The sequence below is a fragment of the Mustela putorius genome, unplaced genomic scaffold (genome assembly GCF_011764305.1).
Source record: "Mustela putorius furo isolate JIRA1106 unplaced genomic scaffold, ASM1176430v1.1 tig00000228_pilon_pilon_pilon, whole genome shotgun sequence".
NCBI classification, from domain to species: Eukaryota; Metazoa; Chordata; class Mammalia; order Carnivora; family Mustelidae; genus Mustela; species Mustela putorius.
Window position 1 is genome coordinate 16,170,843 of NW_025421322.1, and position 24,182 is coordinate 16,195,024.

General features: G+C 34.1%; 1 protein-coding gene across 1 annotated transcript in view; it reads right to left on the reverse strand.

The window, feature by feature from the left end:
- The window catches only part of CSMD3 (CUB and Sushi multiple domains 3), a 1,237,422-nt gene that overhangs the window by 886,234 nt on the left and 327,006 nt on the right, over positions 1–24,182 (reverse strand). The window contains exon 5 of the mRNA XM_004743466.3: positions 640–847. Within this exon, the coding sequence (XP_004743523.2) occupies positions 640–847 (208 nt within the window). The remainder of the gene's footprint in view (positions 1–639; positions 848–24,182) is intronic.

The following is a 24,182-nucleotide window of genomic DNA, read 5'->3' on the forward strand; positions in this document are numbered from 1 at the left end:
TCACTCTTCACTCAGTGACTAATTCACAATCTACTTTACACTTCTATCCTATCAATGTATTCAGATTTTTAAAATAGTGTAATGAAATATTTTCTCCTAAAAATATTATACCACAAAAGCATATTCTGAAAATTCTGCAGTTGCCATGAAACCATGACTTGAAGTCTGTAAAAAACAGACCATACTACCCCAGATCATAATGTTTAATTTTTGCCTTCAGATAACAGATTGAATAAAAGAATTATCTACAAAAACAAAGGCAAATTATTTTCCAGACTATTCAAATCATTTGAAAGGAACCACCAACTGTGGACTGGCATGCTAAGAACATAGCTATATATTACATTTGGAACTTTTCTTATAAAAGTTATTCTTAAGCCACATTACTTTTCAATGACTGATAATTAAATATTGATGGAAAGTTTCATCCTTCAGGATTCCAATCTATTTGATGTATTAGTACCCTTATCTTCAAAAATATCCCTCAGCTTTGACAGTTGCCCCTTACAATTTTCCTGCCACTCTAAGTTCTTTTAAATAACTAGACCTTTAAAGGCCCTTACACAGCTGTTCTTGGATCCCCAGTCAGCCTTAGGTAATGACATTGATGTTAGGTTAGAACAGAAGCTATTTACTTACCATATTGTAGGTGGCTCAGAACCTTCTATTTCTAAGTAATCATACTTTTCTTCCATTTGGAAATCAGTAAATATGAGTGAAATTGTATCCCCAGGCTCTGCTACAATGGTCCAAGTGCAGTCAGCATTGTTATGGTACTCATTGGGAAAACTAGGGCTTGAAATGATGCCACTGGATCCTCTCATCGTCCCTCCACATACATCTTCAGCTGTTAAAAACAAGAACAAGATGTCCAGCTATAAGTCATTAAGAAAAATGAAATTAAAACAATTCTGTGGACAGTTTTGGATAAAAACAGCAGTCCAAATATTGTGACACAAAGTACATAGCATATTAATAAAGGTTAAATAAAATGAGAAGTCCATGAAAACATTTTAAACACATATATAAATATAAACCATATCTTTATAATTTTATAATCATTAGTTAAAATATCAATGAAAGTAAGTAAAAATCTAAAGTTCTATTAGATCTCAGGATAACAGGACCAAGATTTCTTTTTCATTGATTAGGTGAGGAAATGAATAAAACAAAACCAAATTTGTTCTTAAGGTCTGTTATGGGAAATATTTAATCACTTTGTACACATTCATGGTAGGCTGAGTTTTATTTTTATTTTTTTAATGTAGGTATGTACAAAATAAATAATTTAAGAGAAAATATAATTTTTGTCAGTGACATTTTTCAAAAGCTTTTGAAAGTATTTGTGAAATTATACTTTAAATAAAGATACACTGAGGAGCCTGTGTGGCTCAGTTGGTTGGATGTCCGACTCTTGATTTTGGCTTGGGTCATGATCTCCAGGTTCTGGGACTGAGCCTCACGTTGGGCTCCACACCAGGTCTGGAATCTGCCTGTGATTCTCTCTCTCCCTTTCCCTCCCCTCCTTCCCCCACTTGCATGCATGCTTCAGCACTCTTTCTCTCTCTAAAATAAATAAAGTCCTTAAAATACATCACTTTTCTAGGAAACTTTAGAGAGAAATAATATAGTAATTAATACATCTTTGGTAATGTATTCCTTATAACTCCGCCAAATAATGTAAACATATTTTGCTAGGTATTTATGTGATATATGTATTTACAATGTTGTAAATAACTGTGTACTGGCTTTACATTAGGACCTATGGTTCCCATTTTCCAAACAGGGCTCATGGGTTCTCCACAAGTCTACTTTTGGCCAATGGTGTATGCTAACAGAGGGAATACTTGACCATCTATGTTTAGTGTGAGATGGGTAAGATAAAGTTCCTTGTTTTATAAAGACATTGAAACTATAAAATTTGTCTTGACATAACACTGTTTAGGAAAGTCACATTAATAGGTTACTAGTTTACTTGTACAGTAAACTGTCTCAAGATCTAGGCAGTTACCTTGAGATACTCAGAAAGTTCCATCAATTTTAATCAAATGTTAGAGGGAGAAAATTGGCTCTATAATGACCAAATATTATTTGGTGTAATGACTTATACTCCATAACTTTACTAGAGATGGACAGCACCCTGTTTTAACTCCATAATGGGCCAGTGATAGCAAAATGCTTTGGTACCAGGAACATTATCACTATACTATATATATCAAATAACATTAGCTTCTTCCTGTTACTTTTTATGTATTTAACTATGTAATTCATAAATTGAAAACAGAAGTTTATTACTCTTAACAGATACTTACCTTTTATCACCCACTATTGTAAAAGTTATATTTATTTTCATTGCATGCCCTTTCTATATTTTTAAGTTTTGGGGGTTACTTAGAAAGAGGAAGTGGTCCTATCTAGACTATGAGGCATATTACTACAATTTTCTTGACAGAACACCCAGTGTCTTCCCTCAGTATCTTAACATTAACCTATGGTAAGCATGTCCTTCTGTAGCTTACCCTGACCCCAAACTACCTCTACTCTTTGTCTTCTCAGTACCAACTCCAAGATTGGGTAGCACTTTGGAAATAAAATGTTACACTATCATGTATTTGTAGTATAACTAGTACACAGCCTATTCAAACCATAGCTCTATGAGCTATTTATTTCCATGGCTCTAGATACAATCCCAGGTAAACATATATTTCAGTTAACATAAAAATTTTTAAAAATCCTTTTTTATTCAAAAATCTCAGTTCATTGATTAGCATGTCTAGTGCTGGGTACTTACAAAATAATTGAATTCTTTGGGTTAAGTTTCTTTGCTCTCCCTAGTTTGGGCTTGTGGCAGATGGGGCAAATACAAGGCAGAACAATGAGCTCTTCTTCTCTGTTCTCCCTCCTAGTACTTTTGTTCATATTCCTCTACTCACTGAGCATTCTGTGATTCTTCCTGGAGTTGGTTGTAGAAGAGATTGGGGGACATGAATTGTTTTACTTGTCTGAAAATTATTTGGTACCATTTTCTAGGATTTTTAGCAGATGATTAAGGAAAGATGGTTCTTTTGCTCATGAACCTTTATGGGATCCTCAGGGGTGTCCCATTCAGTTCCCTTGTTGTGGGGGAATGTGTCTATCTGTTTGGCCGCCTCCATTTCTCCCTTACAACATGGATATAGAATAATTTACTTCCATCTTCTTTCCAACTACATCTCCTTATTTTTCCAGGTGGGCCTCTTGGGAAGGATCTAAGACAATTCAAGAGAACTCCCTCACAAAAGTCCTGTGTTTGGTAAAATGAAAACATACCTCATTTATTCATCCTCTGTGGAAATGAGGTTTTTCTCAACTGCAGCCTTATGACTTTACCATCAACATTTAAGTATTTCAACCATGGTTTAATAATAATATACTGTTTCCCCAAACCTATAGGTCACACAAATCAGTTTCTTTGCATGGTTTCCTTGAAGTTTCTGCAAGCTCACAGAAGAGAGAAATCAACCCAAACTCCTAATACAGGAGATGGATCACAATTTGTATAATAGCTCTCTCTAGGGACATTTTTAATTTACAGCAAAATAACCTCAATCTGAAAGTATGAATGACTTATACTTAAAAACAAGATGGGAATGCAGATCTTCCAACACTGAAACCAACATTCTTGCCAATTCTCATATCAAGTTCTTTGTTATGCACTCCTGTTTATCTCTTATCTCTATATAGATACTGTCATAGAATCAGCATCTGACAAAATCGTGAAATAGGTAATTTACTTTTGTATGGGTTAGATATATAACAGTTTGGCTAGGTGGCCCTACTTGAATGTTATAATCTTTGCATTGTGATTTGGCCTAGTTTTAATACTATATTTGTAAAAGCCAATACATTTCCTATAATCATAGATTGTTGTAGCAAATGATATTACATAAACTAATTTTTTTTTAAATTTTATAACAGAGTTGGAAAAAGTGGAAGGCAGCATTAGAATAAGCCATAAAACCCTTAAATCCAGTGTTGCACTTTCTCTGCTGAGTAACATTGCCTGGTCACGGGTCAAAGTGAGTTGGTCTTTGAGTTCATTTGGCACCACCCTGTCCTAGCCACTAGGCTTGCCTGCTGGATTAATGTTGCCTGCAAGATCTTTTGTCCAGCAGTTCACAGAAAGAGCAGAGTCACTAAGTTTGTTCACGAGAACCACTTTTTAACAGATTCCAGACACATAAGGGATCATGTTGGTTATTTGTACAAATCTGTGAATTTTGAAGTGAATTCATTTAGCCATCTGTTCAAAACATATCCATTGTGATCTATGAAGTACCAAGGGGGACTGTGTTAGTGTCTCAGGCTATAGTGATGATCAAAACTTAGAATAATCTCTAACTTCATTGAGCATCCTGTCCAGTAGAGTGTGAGGTTCTAAACAAAGGACAAACACTTAAAGTTATATTTCTGTCAGGCACTGTGAATAAAAAGCATTTAGTACTGATGTCATATGGTGGTCTTTGAACTAATTAGGGAATTCAGGAACACAGACTCTCCGAGGAAGTGATTGGAACACTGGGTGTTATATATAAACAATGCATCTTGGAACACTACATCAAAAACTAATGACCTACTGTATGGTGACTAACATAACTTAATTAAAAAAAACTTTAAACATTTTAAAAAAGAACCTGAAACTGCAGATTTGAAACCTGAAAGGTGAATAGTAATCATTAACTAGATGAGAAGCAGAAGGAAATGGGTTCTGAATAGGTATACTGAAACTTTCACTGGAGAAAGCCGGCATTCTCCAAACAAAAAGAAAATCCGTGCTGTTTCCAAGATAGTGGGGGGCTATGTGGTACTAAATACAGTTAGTTGGAAGGGCAGCTAGGGCCTAGACCTCATAGAACCTTTCCAACAAGCTTTTGGAAATTCTTTAGAGCTATGGAAAGTTATTGATGGGTTTCGGCAGAAATGACATGATTTGATTTGGGTTTTGAAAATATCGTTCTGATAGCTCTTTGGAGTTGACAGAAAATAGCAGATCAGATTAAGGGGTTGGATCAAGAGTTCAGGCAAATTTTTCCATGCTTTGTTGCTTCCTTGAGATAAACAATCTCTTGTTTTCAGTGTTGTAGTGTATTTTTACCTCAGTTCTTCAAAAGATTAGTTTGATCTCTGTAGGCATTTGTGAATAAATAGCATCATGACCAAATAAATTAGAATACTCTTCTTAGGCCTATTTTTAAGAATATTTTTTTCATCTAAAGAGTAAAGCAATATGATTGACTATCTTGGATTTATCTTGTAGTTAACTAGAAGTTGTGTTGGCTTCAAAATGTGGTTACTTATCACATACAGAATATAGTAGATACTAAAAAGGTTGGTTATTTCTCTACTCTTGTTCTAAGACAAGTGCATAGGTTGTAAGATTGAAAGTATGCTATTTTAAAAATATACTGGATGATGGAAAGTTGCATGTTAAGAAGCTTGCAGTCAATTTATTGTAAAACAGGAAGAAAACAACCAGTTTAGCCAATAAAATCAATGAAGAAAATGTGGTCTTTTAAGAATAAGCTTTTTTTTTTTTAAATAATTATTCTGACTTGGGACTTACTCCAACAGCAAGGGGAAAATACTATTAACTCTCTTTAATTCTTAATGTACTAAAATCTATTGATAAAAACTATGGCTGTTAAATTTAAAATTCTATTAAACCTAATTTTTCTTGTTTGTAATAATTAAAACATCATCAAATAACTTCTACTTCTTTAAAATAACTGAATTTATGTAAACTTGGTAAACAATCTCTTTAATCTCTCACCGATACAGCAGGGAGAAAAGTCACAAATAAATTTAAAAATTAGTTGTATTTAAGGGCAAATATTAAGAAAAAAAGTTTAATATTTTTCCACAAATATATTTTTCCTAAAATTAAATTTTATTTACTTTCCATGTCTGTGACACTCATTTATATACTGAAAATACCAGACTTTGTTTTGGCTTTGGTTAGGAGATGATACGTTTCATTTAAGATCTTGTAAATTGGAACTGCCACAAAACATGACAGTAAAAAAAAAAAGCATCAAAAAAAAATACGTTAACACTTGAAACAGTTTTTTGTAGTACATCTTTGCAGATATTGATCTCATACTGTGCTCTGTCCTACTATAAGTTTCTTTTGAAATAACTTAGAGATGGGGGTACAGGGGTGTTAGGAAATAGGTTTGTTTATCAAAAAAGATAAATTAACTGTAAATCTTAGAAAATGAGTACACTTGGTGAATTCCAGATGCTAAACATTCAATCCATATCAGACTAGATCATGGGAAATTTTTTGCAACTCTCCCTTGTTAAATCTCAACCTTCTATTAGCAGTCAAGTAAAACTGACATCTACATAGATTCTTGTTCCTTTGTAGACAGGCATCACTGTTGTACCTCTTAATTAGACAAACTATTTAGATATTACATTAATTAATTATCTATTATATTACATAGCAGAGCAGCTGTTCCATCTCTGTGACTCTCCTTGTTTACATTTCGTAGTTCAGCCTTATGCATCTTCATGTTTAAGGAGAAACACTTTTCTCATAGAGAAGAAAATTGAGCAACAGGGTAGTTAAATTGTACATCTTCTAGATTGGTAGTTTTATGTTTTTCAAGGCACAACACATAATGCTGCCCCACGTTTTAAGGAAGAGAGTACATGTTTTGTGATTATAGGGAAAACCGAAGTGTCCTTATTTTCATTTCTCAGTCCAGCACCTTCAGCTTCTTTCATATCAAAACAGATAAAATTAAATTAATCTTAGAATCACATTTATAATAACTTGAAGAAGAAAAACACTCATCATTCATCCAGATGAACACTTTATGGAAAGGGAAAGCTAAGCATAATGGCTCAGAATTGTTTATTCCTAAATACTCAAATATGCTTTAGAGGAAGTATCTTATCTTAATTTATATTTACATTCCTAAGAGACATGTTTAGAAAATGAGAAGGTGATATAATGCACTGAGGAAAGTAATTAATAAATATGTGGATTTTTACTTTAATATTCAGCTTAAAATCTCCAAATAAGAAAGAAAAAGCATCCATTCAATGATAATTTAAATTATTTAAAGATTTGGAGGAAAAAAATCTTTCACTCAAGTGGGAGCTATGACACAGTAACAGGGAGCAAATTTATGAGCCTTTATTAAAAAAAAATTAAAAACTAAGCAAAATAAGTTGGGTTTTTTTTGTTGTTTTTTGTTTTGTTTTGTTTTTAACATTGCATTAGGGCCATACAGAATTGTGACTCTCACAAAGGAGAGGAATAAAGGAAGAAATCCCTAGAATTGCCTGGCTTTCTGTCTAGAAGCACATTAGGGACCAAGGGATTATCAGTAGAACATGATGCTCTCCTTGAGCTAAGTAGACAGTGTTCAGGAACCATGACATCCCCATTGTTGTAAGACAGGATTCAGAGAGGGAGCTCTACCAAAAAACAACTCACAAAATCTGCAATGTAGCACCCTGAATCTTTGCTAAATATGAGCAAATGCACATTAAGGGGGAAATTCCATGCAGACAGGCAAAAAGAAATGAAGAATCTTTGTCCTAAATGGCTCTAAGAGAGCACACAGGGTTGGGTATTTTGCAAATTCCTCCAGCTAGGATAGAGAGTTGTCTTTAAGTAACCAGAGTATTCTGTAGCAATTCAGCAGGGATGAACTTCATTAGAGGGGCTAAACAATCCCTAGAGCAAAGTTTCCTCTAGAACTGCCATAACAAAATTTAAAAACAAACCTCAAAGACACTCTCTGAACCTAATGGAACTTAGCTTTATATCAGGAGAAAATCCAACATTCTTTAAAAGATGAAAACTTAATCCAACACTCAATAACTTAAAATTCACAATGTTCAACATCCAGTAAAAAAGGAGGAGTCATCTCAAGAGGCAGAAAAATACAACCCATTACCAAGAAAACTATTGCTCAATAGAAACCAAACAAAAATGATGGAGATGATGGAATTATTATAATTTTGTTCTATAATTTAAAGCAAGGCTTAGCAAACTACATATCAAGCTCTATCTGAACTATACCCTGTTTTGTATTGCCTAAGAGATAGGCATGACTTTTATAATTTTAAAGAACTATAAAAACAGATGAAAAACCACTTCCTCATATCAGGGAGATCATATGATAGTTGTCTTTCTCTGCTTGACTTAAAAAAAAAAAACAGATGAAAAACAAAAATCAAAGATAAATAAATAATAGAGACCATAGCTATAATGCAAAATCTGAAATATTCATTACATAAACCCTTACAGAAAAAATAAACACAGTGAACATAGTGAAAGTTATAGTATATAGTATGTATATAGTAACCATATAAAACTTTAAGAGACAAAATACATATTATTCTAAATGAAAATAATTGCTTAATAGGGCTTATAACAATTAGATACTACAGAATAAAATATATTGAACTTGAAGGCAGGGCAACAGAAACTATTCAAAATGTAGGAAAAGAACAAAAGAACTTTAAAAATGAATTTCCATGTAGGAAAATATAAAGCATGCTGACATAAGTAATACTGAAGTTCCAAAAGGCAGTGGGGCAGAGTGGAAGCATGGAAAGCTATTTGAAGATATAATGGACAAAGAAAAATCCAAATTTGATGAAAATTAAACACCTACAGATGTAAGAGGTAAAGGGTTTTTGGCATCCTGGTATGGCAAAGACAATTAGCTAAACAGCAAAATTCCTTTTTTTTAAAGTTAATTAAATTTTTTATTGTGTTATATTAGTCACTATACAATACATCATTAGTTTTTGATGTAGTGTTCCAAGACTCATTGTTTATGTACAACACCCAGTGCTCCATCCAATACGTGCCCTCTTAATACCCATCCCCAGGCTCATCCATCCCTCCACCCCTCTAAAACACTCAGTTTGTTTCTCAGAGTCCACAGTGTCTCATGGTTCATTACCCCCTCTGATTTCTCACACCCCCCACTTCACTTTTTTTTTTTAAAGATTTTATCTATTTGTCAGAGAGAGAGGGAGCGAGAGCGAGCACAGGCAGACAGTGACAGGCAGAGACAGAGGGAGAAGCAGGCTCCCTGCCAAGCAAGGAGCCCGATGTGGGACTCGATCCTAGGATGCTGGGATCATGACCTGAGCCGAAGGCAGCTGCTTAACCAACTAAGCCACCCAGGCGTCCCTTCTTTTTCTTTTCCAAATGTTCTCCATGTTATTCTTTATGTTCCACAAGTAAGTGAAACCAAAGTGATAATTGACCCTCTCTGTTTGGCCTATTTCACTCAGCATAATCTCCTTCAGTCCCATCCATGTTGATATAAAATTTGGTTATTCATCCTTCCTTATGACTGAGTAATTGTATATATGGACCACATCTTCTTTATCCATTCGTCTGTTAAAGGGCATCTTAGCTCTTTCCACAGTTTGGCTATTGTGGACATTGCTGCTATAAACATTGGGGTTACAGATGGTCCTTCTTTTTATTACATCTGTATCTTTGGGTTTAATAACCTGGAAAGCAATTGCACGGTCACAGGGCAGCTTTATTTTTACTTTTTTTGAGGAATCTCTACACTGTTTTCCAAGGTGACTGCACCAAATTGCATTCCCGCCAACAGTGTAAGAGGGTTCCCCTCTCCCACTCTCACATGTACTGTTGTAACCAGAGGTAGCTGCTCAAATAGACCAAATATTCTTGTGCTTCCTATATCTAGGTTCAGCCATGCAAATGAATTCCATGGCATGAGCTACGACTACAAGTTCTGCCTATGAAAACCCACAAGATCATACACTCTCTTCTTTACTGCTTATGTTATCAGGATATTGTGCCCCAAGTGACTTTAGCGGTCACAGGTTGGTTGAAGACTTTTTTCCACATAGGTACTTGAAATCTCTCTCTACCTTTAATTTTTAAACATTATAAAGGCAGGGATGGTATTTATTTTTGTCCACATAATATTTCTATTATTTTAAAAAAAGATATTGACATATAGTGGAGGTTTATATGAATGTACTGAATTAAATATAAAATAAGTAAATGAATAAATATGATTATTTGAACTGATCATCAAATTGGATTTGATCTGTGAACCATCTCTCTGTAGAGTAGAATAAAAAGAGAATCACAAAGAATATATCACTATTCCAAAGCAGAGGAATAGTACGGTAATTGCAGCAGAAAGTCAAAATTGAGTAGAAAAATGAGAGAAACTGCTAAATATATTTTAAGAACAAAATGTATGCTGCATGGCAAAAGCTTCAAAATTGAAAGGGCACTTAATTGAAAAGCTTATTGCTATTCAGCACCTAGAGGGTGGGAGTGAGAGTCAAGTTTTAGATTTTTCTCCATATTTAACTTCAATAAAGTGTAACTTCATTATTTACAAAACCATACACTAGAATATTGATTCTCAATCATTAATCAATGATTAATCAATCAGATTAAATATACAGCTTAATGTATGTACTTAGCGAGACCACTTATACACAGGCAATAAACAACATATCAGTATCAGTATCTGAATAGACACTGAAATTTTAAAAACGTCTCGAATAGAATAAGTATTCAAATATTTAGAAATAAAAATTCTAAAAACACAAGAAGCCTGAGCAAAGCTCTACTTATATATATATTTTTAAAGATTTTATTTATTTATTTGACAGACAGAGATCACAAGTAGACAGAGAGGCAGGCAGAGAGAGGACGAAGCAGGCTCCCAGCTGAGCAGAGAGTCCAATGTGGGGCTTGATCCCAGGACCCTGGGATCATGACTCAAGCAGAAGGCAAAGGCCTTAACCCACTGAGCCACCTAGGCGCCCCAGCTCTACTTATATTTTTGAGAGAAACTACAGATCTATATAAATAGATATTCTATGCTTTCAGACTGGTAATCTAGAAATGTTGGTACACCTCAGATTAATCTATAGTCTTAGTGTAATTCCATTCAAAATTTTGCTTGTGCATATGTGTATGCATGTATATAAATTGACAACCTGATTTTTAAATTTATCTAGAATTGCGAAGAAAGTTAAGCATAATTAAGATAATCCTGAAGAGGAAAATAAAGCTAAATAAGCAGCATTTATGCTCATCATATAGCCACACTAATCAAATCAATGAAGAATTAAAAGTAAATACAGGCCAGTCAACCAATGGAACAGAATAAAGTCTTCAGTAACATACACACATACACATTTAAACACTTGATTTATGATGGGGCAGCACCATACAGCATTGGGAATAGAACATGCTTTCATTAAATGGTGCTGGATTAATCAACCACCATACAGTATAGTCAATGCCAGATGAACCATTAATCTAAATATAAAAGGTGAAGCAATATAGCATCTAAAACAAAATGTAAGACAACATCTTCATGTCTTTAGGATTGTCAAAATTTTCTTAAATAGATATAGTGCACTACATTAAAATTAGGAATACCGTTCTTTAAGAGAAGATAGCCTTATGGTGGAAGATATTTCCACTACACATAACTGATGAGGGTCCATCCAAAATATGCAAAGAACTTTTACAAATCATTAAGGAAAAGGCAAACAACTAATAACAAAATGGACAAAACACTAGACCAGGCATCTCACAATGAAGAATGGACCAATTGCTCATAAACATATAAGAATCATACTCAACATATGAGTCATTACAGAAATTCAAATTAAAACTAAATTTCTTCATTACACACACACCAAGATGTTTAAATGATGAAAAGTAATAACATAAAAGCTTAGCAAGACTGTGAAACAACTAAAATTCTATACACTCCTGTTAGTTCTGTAAGTTAGTACAGCCATTTTAGAAAACACAATGGGAGATAATCTAATAAAGCTAGCCATGTCTTATGATTTAACATTCCCATTACTAGGCATTTTTCAGATGTGCATCAAAATATATTTATAGGAAAGTTCATAGATTCCTTACTTCTAATAACCAAATCTGGGGGGAAAAACAGTATTCACCAAAGATATCATATATTACTTATTGTTTAGTATTTTAGTGTATCACCATCAATCTATAAAAATAAACTACTACTACATGCAAAAAGATAATGAATCTCACAGAGAAAAACACTGGTTGAAGAGTACATACTGCAAGATTCCATTTTATGGAGTTGAAAATAGGTAAAAATAATTTGTAGTACTAGAAATCAGAAGGGTATTTACTTTCAGGAAAGGACAGAATAGTGACTGGGAGGGAGTATTCCGGAGATATCTGATGTTTGGGTAACATTATGTTCTTGATCTGGGTTGTAGTAAAAAGGCTGCATTGCTTATGTGATAATTCATCAAGCTATTAATTTGCAAATTATGACCTTTCCATATACATGTTATATTTTAATTAAAACCATTATGAAGTAAAAGGGAAATTACCTCAAAAGCACACATCTCCATCCAAGTCAGCAAATATATTGTGAGGTTATCCCCTGAATCCCTAAGAGAATGGCTAAATCTGGCTCTCCTCTTCTTGAAGAGTGATTAGAAACTGAGCATGATTCAAACATTCATGATTGGCTTGGTCAACAATCCTCAAAGTTTAGCATGAAAGAGCACCTCATGGGCTTGAAACATGATTGCTGGGCCCAGCTCCCAGAATTTTTGATTCAGTAGGTCCAGGGAAGAGCCTAGGAATTTGCCGTTTGACAGCAATAAAGTAGTTTCAGAGAAATGGCAACCACCATCACAATGCCTCTATTTTTAAAAATTCCTATCCTTGTTGACACTTCATTTGTTAACCTCTGTCACTTTCCTGGAGTCCCCACTCCCCTGATGCTTTTTACTCTCAGAAGGCAAACATTAATGCCACTCCATTTTCAAAAGTGAGAATATTAAGGGTATGATTTCCCTCCAAATTTCCCAAATTTTATCAACTTTGTTTCAACATAGGCTAAACATTAGAAACTCCTGGAGAACACTCTTTTTTTTTTTTTTTTAAGATTTATTTATTTATTTGAGAGAGTGAACTAGTGAGTGTAGGTGGAGAGGGCCACAGGAAGAGAGTAAATCTTAAGCAGACTCCCTGATGAGTGCAGAGCCTGATGCAGGGCTCAATCCCAGGAACCTGAGATCATGACCTAAACAGAAATCAAGATTCATGGGCTTAAATGACTGAGCCCCTTCTGTGGCCCTGGAGAATATTTTAAAATGCCTATTATTCAGTTCCAACCTCAAAATTCTTATTTAATTGATAGTAGAATAAACTTTAAGATTCCTATTTAATTGGTTAATAATGAGGTCAATAGTAAGGCAATTAAAAAAATGACTCTAATGCCTAACTAGAATCAGGAATGTTTTGCTTGAACTCAGGTAAAGTAACAAATCCATTCATGGGGTACTTAACCCCATCTTCTGTCTAAGTTCAGGTCTTTACTCCTGGGATCACTTAAGCTGGTAAACAACTCTCCAACACGACCCTACAAGTCCAAATACAAGTGAAGCCAATACCCCCACCCTCAAGTAACAAGTCAGAGTAATTTCTTTTTCTTTTTTGAGTAAATTTTTCTTTAATCATCTTTTCCTAACAGAAATTTCCCCTTTCCTTTTCAAATTCCTCAGAAAATTTACCTTTAATGTTTCTACTACTTACCTTTTACTCATCCCTTAATTGACTGCAATCTTATTTTTCTTCACATATTGTTTTTTCTTTTCAAATTTTTATTTAAATTCTCATTAGTTAACATATAGTGTAATAGTGTAAGACTAGTTTCAGGAGTAGAAATTAGCAGTCGTTACAACAAATACCTATCACCTATTTAGCTCATCACTCACTCACCTCCCTCCAGCAATCCTCAATTTGTTTTCTATAATCTGCTTCTTGGTTTATCCCTATTTTGTTCTGTTCATTTGTTTTGGTTCTTAAATTCCACATATTAATGAAATCATAAGGTTATTTGTCTTTCTCAGACTTATTTCGCTTAGCATAATACACTCTTGCTCCATCCATGTTGTTGGAAATGGCAAGATTTCATTCTTTCTAGTGACTGAGTGATATTCTATTATATATATATATACATATATCACATCTTCTTTAACCGTTCGTCAGTGAATGGACATTTGGGCTCTTTCCAGTTTGGCTAGTGTTGATAATGCTGCCATAAACTTTCTATCAGAAGCCTTTTCCTAAATTCACCACTGATCTCCTAAAGGACACATGCATGTTCAATATGTTTTAATGGGCCTCCATGTGACATTTAACGTAGTATTAACTCATTCCTTTTGAGAACTCTCCCTTTTTTGGCTTTTTGTGGAATATGTTACTGATTACACTTACACCTATCTAACTACTTCTTAACCATCAACATACTTTCTCCTCTCTCCCTACCAGTTACTTTAATAACAGCCTTCTACTCCTCTTTTCATAATATATACTTTCTCCCAAGGTGACAACATCTAATCTTTATTTCAGCTCTCCTCCAAGTATACTGTCAATTCTGTAATCAATGTCATTTCACTCTATCTTCTTCACCATCCATTCAACTGCCCAAGGGAAACCTTTAATAAAACATATTAACTAGTTTTGGTAGCAATCACCCTTTCCAAAATCTTTGATTATTTCATAGTTACTGATTACATAAATTTCAGTAGAAGGATTTACTGATTCTCATCTGAACAGGGAGTATTCAGAAACTGTAGGAGTTTGAAGAAGTGACTGAGGCTAAGTAAAACAGAAGAAACAGTTACTGAGATACAAGAAACATTTGTATCCAAGATTCTGATTGAAAATACCATGAGGCAGAAGCAATACTTTATGTTTATTGCTCTATTTCCTCAGCAAGACTACATATCACCACTACTGAGGATTTTAGAACAGTACACTTAAGCTAAGGGTTGTCTAATGGGAATTGGGCAAAAGTGACTTAAGTCACATCCATGGCTAGTCCCTAAAAATATTTCACATCCTTCCTGCCTAGGCATGGATAACTTAAAACCCATCTTCTTTCCCTATCCATTTGTATTATTTTTTACAGGAAAACCTAGAATATCTTTTAAAAATTAAAATCATATCATGTCACACATACTCTCCTGTTTGTAACATTTTAATCACTTTCCATGAATTTGAAATAACATCAGTGTCCTTACCATGACCTTAAACGATCTTAATTCACAACCTCTCAAGATAATAATCACAGATGGCAGCAACTATAAGATCAATATGGGTCACCAGCCGTACAATGGAAATTGCATGGTTGAGAAGTTAATATTTATTGAATTAAACAATTGAGAAGTCAAGATTTCCTTAGTATTGCAACACTGGCCATTAGTTATATAGACAGTGTAAATTAATTCTATTGGAACTCACTTTGTCATGCAGATTTTTAAAGAAAATTTCCAGAAATAAGGAATGCTTGTTTTCAGATTTAAATTTGATGTATTCTTAGATGCTTTCTCCCTGTTTCACCTCATAGGCCAGATAACTAAAAAGGTATTCATGTCTTGTGTACATTTTTATAAATCCCATGCAGTGTTTTAACAAATCCAAATTTAGAGAACTTGAGCCCAGTTTACTTGAAAATGGAAAATTGTAAATTTGAGTGAAGCTGTTAATTTATTTTATGGAAGACACAGCTTGTTTAAACAGCAAGAGTATAACCCTGTATGGACAGAAACAAAGGCTATCTTTCTCATCATTGTATTTTCAGTGCTTAGAAGTATGCTTGGCACTTAATGGGTGGTCAAGATATCTTAAGTGATATTGAATAGAATGGCTTTGGAGGATATCACTGACTTCTATGTGGACTTTGGATGATTTCTTACAAAATCAGAATATTTCCCTCCTCTAGATCAAGGGTATTGACTCCTTGATTTTATTAGTTCAGGTGTGGATATAAATCATTTTGTTGAGAGACATTTTTAACTTTGTCTAACACTGCTCTTCAAAGAATGATAATAAACAGTCATTAAATTAGAGTGTGTATTCCACAAATATTTTCAGATAGATGACAAATTCTTTTAATACAGAAACAGGTTTAATATATTTTTAGTCGGTTTACTTATTCATGCTCCATCATTTCTCAGTGCTCCATCTCCATCTCAACCTTAATTTTTCCTTCTTCTCTTGTACTGTTAAAATGTATCCTCTGCAGGAAGGTTAAGAGTGCTTCTTTAAAGTTGAAATTAAAAAACAATATCACTAACACTTTTCAGTTTGCAACACTCTAATAGCCTTTCTTGAATTTGGAATATCCTTCCCATGACCTTAAATGGTCTTAATCCATAATCCTCTCATTAAGCTCAAGCCACGTGGTGAATTTATATTTTCTTAAATTTAACAAAGCTCCTTCCAACTTTAGAACCTTTATTTTAACTATTCTCTAGGCTGGCAACTTCTTCCTTAAGATTTTTCCAAGGTTGCCTATTTGACCATATCCAAACCAGTGAGGCTTTCCTTGACTAATGACTATATCAACTAAAACATCCCACATCAGTCTCTACCCCATCACTTGTTATATTTTCTTCATTTAACTCATCATACAGTTCAGTATTGTTTGTTGTCTCATTTATTTCTGGAGTATAAATGTCATGACATCTTCACTACATTACTAATACATTAGTCACAGCATTATTCCAAGTATCCAAAACACAGCTGGCTTACCGTAGACACCTAAATAATATATTATCTGTTTAAAAAATATTTTTACTCTTCCATATGCCCATGAAATTTCTTGAAAAATATTTGACAGGTAGTGTTATGTTGAACTTAAAAGTGGGTGCTCTAGAATTAGAGACTGGTGAAAAATCTGATACTAATGAATTATGTGACCTAAGTTAATTTACTTAAGCTTGATCTAAGCTGGTTTATTTGTACAATTATCATTATTTTGATAGTGCAAATGTGTTGACTTAAATGTTGCCAACAGCCTCTCAGTCGCACATTTTCTGTTTTATCAGTATCCTAGCAGTTTTATTTTTGTGTATGAAGACAAGGTTCTGGCGAGGTAATGGCACAATTGACTTGTTACTCCCTCTGGCAAAACTGTCACAGCAGAGGGTAGATAACCCATTCACAAGCTTACATATCTTACTTCAGTCTTGCCATCTCTACTAGTTGAATGACAGGCTTACTCTACTGTTTGTATCTCATCTTCTGCTACAAAATAGAATAATAAGAACAGAATAGAAAGAAAAAAGTAGCACATCCTTGTCCCTGAGAGGCCCTCTCAAAAGGCAAATTATGAGAGCAATTTTAGTATAATTGGAAGAGTTCTGCAGAGCCTAATTGCTTAAAAATAGGCTGTCTCTCAATCTGCTCCTGAATTTACTATATTTTAAATATTAGTTTTTTTTGGAATCTATTTCCAACCAATGGAATTCAGAAGAAAGTACATATTTAGTAAAACATAAACTAGATAATTTTGGTTGAAATTGGATAGTATTCAGGGTGCCTGGATTGTTAAGTCCATAAAACATCCAACTCTAAGTCTCATTTCTGGTCCTGTTCTTACAGTCCTGAGTTCAAGCTTAGCATTGGGCTCCACACTGCATGTGAAATCTACTTTAAAAAAAAAGGGTGGGGGGAGGGAGTATTCATTTTATACTTGAAAATACTCTTCTAAACCTGTAAAACAGATCATCAAATGTAATCCTAATAATGACTCTATGAAGGAAACAAAACAAAATAAAATAAAAACTGTTTATTTATATTTTACAGAAGAGAAAATTGAAGAACAGAGAGGTCAGTAACTTGCCCAAGATTACAGAGCTGTGAAGTGGCAAAGCCAAGTTTCTAATGAAGCCATCTTAGAGAATAGCTTTAACCACTATACACACTGTAGTGTGATATGAAAAACAAGTGTGAAAAAGTGAAGAACAGAATGCACAAACATACACAATGATAGAGGCAACATGGGAAGATGGAAAGACATGCCCAAAACCTGAGAGGAAGCCAAGACAATCCAAAGTCATAGGAAATTAGGATTGGTCTTTCTAAAATTTTTCTAGAAAGTATCTCCTGAGGCCAAACACAATTGATGAACATCAATTATGTTTATGGCAAATTCTCTCTCAATCTCTCATCCTCCATATTTGGATAAAAATCAGTAGAGAAAAGGGGCACCTGGGTGGCTCAGTGGGTTAAGTCTCTGCCTTCAGCTCAGGTCATGATCTCAGGGTCCTAGGATCGAGCCCCACTTCGGGCTCTCTGCTTAGCAGGGAGCCTGCTTTCCCCTCCCCCTCTGCCTGCCTCTCTGCCTACTTGTGATCACTGTCAAATAAATAAATAAAATCTTTAAAAAAAAAAAAGAATCAATACAGAAAGTAGTTAAACATACAGTATAAAATTTCACATTGGGTAACAACTGGAATGTAGGATGCACATAACATCTTAGATTGGTTTTATTAGTAAATTGTAATCACAAGATTAGAGTGATTTATGAAAATAAAATGATCATTATAATATTTCTGTAGTATGGATTATTTTTATAAAAATGTGAACTTTGAGACAGACAACATTTAAACTTTAAATATTTAAGTAATTCAGATACAATGTTTTTATTTCTTATACAAATAGAAAGTTTTTTCTAATGGTATTTTTTTTAAAGATTATATTTATTTACTTTAGAGAGAGAGACAGAGCTAGCCTGAGCAGGGGGAGGGACAGCAGGAGAGGGAGAAAGAATCTCAAGCAGACTCCCCACTGAGGGTAGAGCCTAACATGGGGCTCAATCCCAGGACCCTAAGATCATGACCTGAACCAAAATCAAGAGTTGGCCAATTAACCGAGTGAGCCACCCTGGCACCCTTTCTAATGGTTTTTAAAATGCAAAATTGAGGTGTTAGTCTAAAAACACAAATACGTGTGTGTGTGGGGGGGTGTGTATAAGTGTATGTACTCACACTCATACAAATATACACATGTACATATCCCTAAAATGTCTAAGAAAATGAGGTTATTATGAATTCACCTGCAACATACATCAGGTATGAATGCTTTTCTGAAGTTTTTAAATGGAATTTACACAAAATGACATACAGAATGATCCTGTGCAAATTCATGTTTATATTATAGCAATGTTGACAAAATTCATAACATGCTGCAATATTTCCACTTAATTAACAATTACAAGCTTTCTGTTTGCATAAAGAAGTTCATTCTTGGGACACCTGGGTGATCAGTTAAGAATCTGTTGTCAGCTCAGGTCATGATCCCAGGCTGCTTGAAGCTAGTCCTACATTGGGCTCCTTGCTCCAGAGGGAGACTGCTTCTCCCTCTGCCTGCTGCTCCCCTTGCTTGTGCTCTCTCTGACACATAAATAAACTCTTTGAAAAAAAAAAAAGAAATTAATTCTTACTAAAATTAACTGAACTGAATAAATCTGGTCCCTTAAAGATTTTTTTTCTTTATTATTTATTCTAAATGGAGTAAGTATTTGTGGTTTTTGTATGTCCTTCAGCACATCAATGCTCAGGACATATTTTCTTCGGGTTAGTTATATATAATTGTTACTTCTTTTTCTTTTTTTTATTCATTCTCTTCTCTATTTTATTTTTTTATAATCATGTAGTCCACAATTATCTGTTGAAATGAGATAGAATCAAATGGAAAGTTAAGCAGATCATTATTGTGTAATTTTTGCTGATGATTTCCCTTTAGCTTTAATACAACTTCCTGTTTAAAAATAAGTATTTTTTTTCCATACATGCAAATGTGTTGATCAAAATTAGCCTTTCATATGACAAGTTTTAAAGTTCAAAGAAGAAATAAAATGCAAACCCTAATACCTCTAATCAATGACTTATGCTACATATAAAAGTAAACAGTATTTTCATTTATTCAGTAAATAGTTTGAGCACCAATTTTGCATAAGGTGTTACCATAAAAAATATGTATGATATTCTAATACAACAAAAGTTGCTATAGCACAAATCATTTATCGAAATTAGAGCCAACACACAGCTCGGGTGTAAATTTTTAGCAATGTACTCTTCACTCAAAACCTTGCCACCTACTACTTATCTGGGTCACCTTTTCATGATGTCAGTTACCATGTGGTTAGGGACTACAAAATAATTTTTATAGAGTCCAAAGCCAATTATAACTTGGAAAGTAAGTCCAAAGCCAAATGTAAATGAGTTTTGGATACTCTCTTCTTTTGGATAATTTCTTTCTTGGCATGATAAATGAAAACTTGGCTGCATAGTCATAAAAGGGGTGAACAGGGGTATAGGACACCCACATTTACATGCAGGGCCCCAGGAAGAGCAAAGCTTAAGATTTTCTAAATGGTTAATTTTAGCATCCATCCAAAGGTCAGTGAGCCAGTTAGTGGAGGTGAAGCTGCACTTTAAATGATGTCCAAGGGCTTTTTTATACAGTGTTCACATTTGCATAAAACCAGCTTTTTTGTGCCTTATGTTTCCAAATCAATTTAGCTTTGTGTGCTAATATTTTACTAGAGCCCTGGAGATAAAGAAGCATGCAGGTCAGCCATGTGTGCCGCGAAATCCCCAAAGGAAACCTCCACTAAAAACCAAAAGATTGACACCAGACAAGATTAGCAAAAGAATTAGTCATGCACAATCAACTGTGTTAAATACTGGGGGAAGGGAAAAAAAAAAAAAAACAAAAAACATCTGCTTCTCTTGTCCTTCAGGAAAAGACTATCAGGGTAAAGTGTTCATGCTTCTAGCATATATGATTACGCCCTTCAGGGTTTACCACTGTTTTCTTGGAAGATGTATTTGTTAGAACCAACTACCATGGCTATTTTATATGCTACTGATGAGGGTAGGCAAGGAAAAGCTTCAGTATTCTGTGCTATTTAAGACCTAGCTAGTTCCAGAGACCTTCTCTCCAAGGAATATGAAAGTTCAGTCTTTCTCAGTCTGGAGCTGAAGATGCTTGGGTTTTAACCTCAGAAAGTCTATACAAAGGCTGAAAATTTCCAAACCAACAAATCAGTAAATTAAAAAAAAAAAAAAATCAACAAGTAAAGCTTTTCCCTAAAGGACTTATTACCTAAAATTGTTGATTAAAAAATAGGAAGAAAATCCTACCAAATAGCTAAAGATCATTAAAGCTCAAATTCTGGAAAAAATAGGGTTTTGTTCACAGTGCTTTCATTGTTTTAATATACTAAATTTTAATTTATCAGATGAAGAACTACAACTAAAATAGGAAGCTTTTAAAACAAGTATGTATTCAAATATTTCTGATACCATCTTTTTTTTTTTTAAGATTTTATTTATTTATTTGAGACAGAGTGAGTGAAAGAGAGCATGAGTGAGGGGAGAGAGCCCGATGCAGGGCTTGATCTCAGGACTTCTGTTTTGTGACCAGAACCAAAGGCAGATGCTTAACTGACTGAGTCACCCAGGCACCCCTCTCATACCATCTAATAATATTTCTAATCATATTGTTACTATTAGAAAATGAATCAGAAAAATAGAAAAGAAAATGATGTATAAAAAGAGATATTGTATAGTTTTGGTTTATGTTCAATCCATCTCTTTCCATTTTAAGTCTACATCAAAAAAATAAAGTATTTTGGTTGAGGTGCTTTAGCCAGTTATGTGATTTCTTCTGGAGTCGTCATCTTTCTACCTGAAATCTATTGGGACACAGCTAATTGTTAGGTATACTGGATTTAGTAGTTTCATTGGTTGGATATATATGTACTACCGAAGCCCTCTGTTAAACACTTGTTTAATTAAGCCTTATTTACAGACCTATAGAGATAGGAAATTAGCTCAAAAAAGTTAATAAGCCATAAGTTATATGGCTAATAAGTACAACAAAAAAATGTTAACAATATATGGTAGGCAAAAAGATACCTTCCACAAAAGATGTCATTGCTCTGACTGTATTATTTCTTATGGCAAAAGAGAATTAAAATTGCAGATTCAATTAAGGTTGCTAATCTACTGACTTGGAAATGAAAAGGTGATCACCCTGGATTATTCCAGAGGGAGAAAAAACTGGAAAAATGCTTAAAATCACACACACACACACACAAACACATACCTGTGTGAAATTTAATAGTGTATTTGAAAATATATAAAGTATATCTATATTTTTAAAATAACATATTAGCAAATATAAACAAATATTATACAAAGATTATACTAAAAGAATAAAAACCAGGTACTGATATGGATGGGATTAATGAATGAAATTTTTTTGATGAGAAAGTAAAATTTAAGACAGAATGTTAAATGGCAACATTCACTGGCCAAAAATGGAGAAACTACAAAAAGTAGAGGAGAAAATTCAATACATTTTTATATTGTTGTTTTTATTATTGTTGACTGATCAACTTAGACATTGTTATCTTCCATAAGAAACATCAGAGAACTCTGTTTACTTTCCAAGCTTCAATCATCCCATGCCTCCCCTCCACACCTTCTCCCTCCTCCCAATTAACAGAGCAAGCATGCCCACCATAGTACAAGTGAGGCCCTCTTTTTCCCTTCCTCTTAGAAAAAAATTCCTTTCTCTCCTGTCTCCTTCACTAACTAGATAACTGTCACTTTTGCTTTCATCATAATCTCACCCATCATTTCCCTTAAGAATCTTTATCTGAGGGGCACCTGGGTGTCTCAGTGGTTAAATCCTCTGCCTTCGGCTCAGGTCATGATCTCAGGGTCCTGGGATTGAGCCCCACATCAGGCTCTCTGCTCAGCGGGGAACCTGTTTCCTCCCCTCTCTCTGCCTGCATCTCTGCCTACTTGTGATCTCTGCCTGTCAAATAAACAAATAAAATCTTTAAAAAAAAAAAAGAATCTTTATCTGACTTTTCCAGCCCAGGTGACTCTTTTTACCTTGTTGTTTACCTAGCATGTTAGCATTGTGTTATATTTATTTATCTGTGTCTTTTGGAAAATACAGACTTTTTGAGGGCAGGGCTGTGTCTTATCTCTCAATTCTCTTTCCCAAGAACAAGGAATTAGCAGAGTTCCTTGTTCCCGGGAAGTGTTTATATTGGTGAAAAGGAGAATGAAGAATGATTCAAAAATTTAAAACCAGAGTTCCAAAATCATATCAACAACCATTGCCATGTCCATTTGGATATCTAACACATACCTGAGACTTTAAGACTTTATACCAATAAATGAAGTCGTAAATTCCTTCCATAGTCACCAGGTTTTAGCTTGTATTCACTGATTCAATCCACCATTCAGTCAATAAACAACACTTATTGAGAACCCACTGTATGCCAGGCTACATTTGAGGCTCTTCGGACCACTAGCACTACCACCTACTCTGTTTCTCCAATAGAGACCCTTTTTATTTCCTCCTTTCTCTCTCCTCAATCCCTCATATCTAAATCACCAAATCCTGTTCATTCGTAATTAACAGAAGCTTAATAAAATCTGAGTGAGTTAATGAATAGAGAAAGAAAAGAAGTAGAAGGAAAGGTAGGTAAGCAAGAAGAAATACAGAGTTAGAGCCGACTCCTTAATTATTAAAACAAAATGCATGAAAACAGTTTCCCCCCCCCCCCCCATTACCGGTAAAATTCAATAACCAGATCACTGTATAACAGATTTACATTTTAAAAATAGAGTTAAAAACCAAAATTTGCATGTAGAACTTTTACTCTATTAGTCAATGTCTTCATCAATCTATTTAAAGTACTATGTTATATAAATCATAGTAAGTAAAAATGAGTTAAAATTAAATGAAAGAGAAAGACCTAAATGCACTGGTTTAAATCACTAATAAATAATAAATATGATTGTCCAGATACAGAAGTTAGTGTTTAAAAACTATAAAAGATAGAGTTGGTATATGTTGAGAAGCTTCCTTATTTAAATTCTGAACTTATTTCAATACATAAACCAATTCCAATAACTGTTTATGATTTCAAGAACAATTTCAAAATACTGCTCTCATTGTCTATATTTTCTCACTTTCAAATTAATTCATAGATACAGTTTGAATGCTTCCAAGCAGTGTGTGGTGCTAAGTGAATACAGTTCCTGAGGCATAGTGAAAGTCATCTAAATGGCATGATTTTTTATGTCAAATTGGGTAATATGATATTGTATCAAATCTCAACATGCATTTTTTGCTCAAAATATTCTGTTTACTGAAACATTTAAACACATTTGAGGAAGTTAGTGATCTGTTACTATATTGTCTTCCACTTGGAGTTATCAGCAGAAATTTCATATTTTCTTAGCAATGATAATGACATATATGAACCATTGCA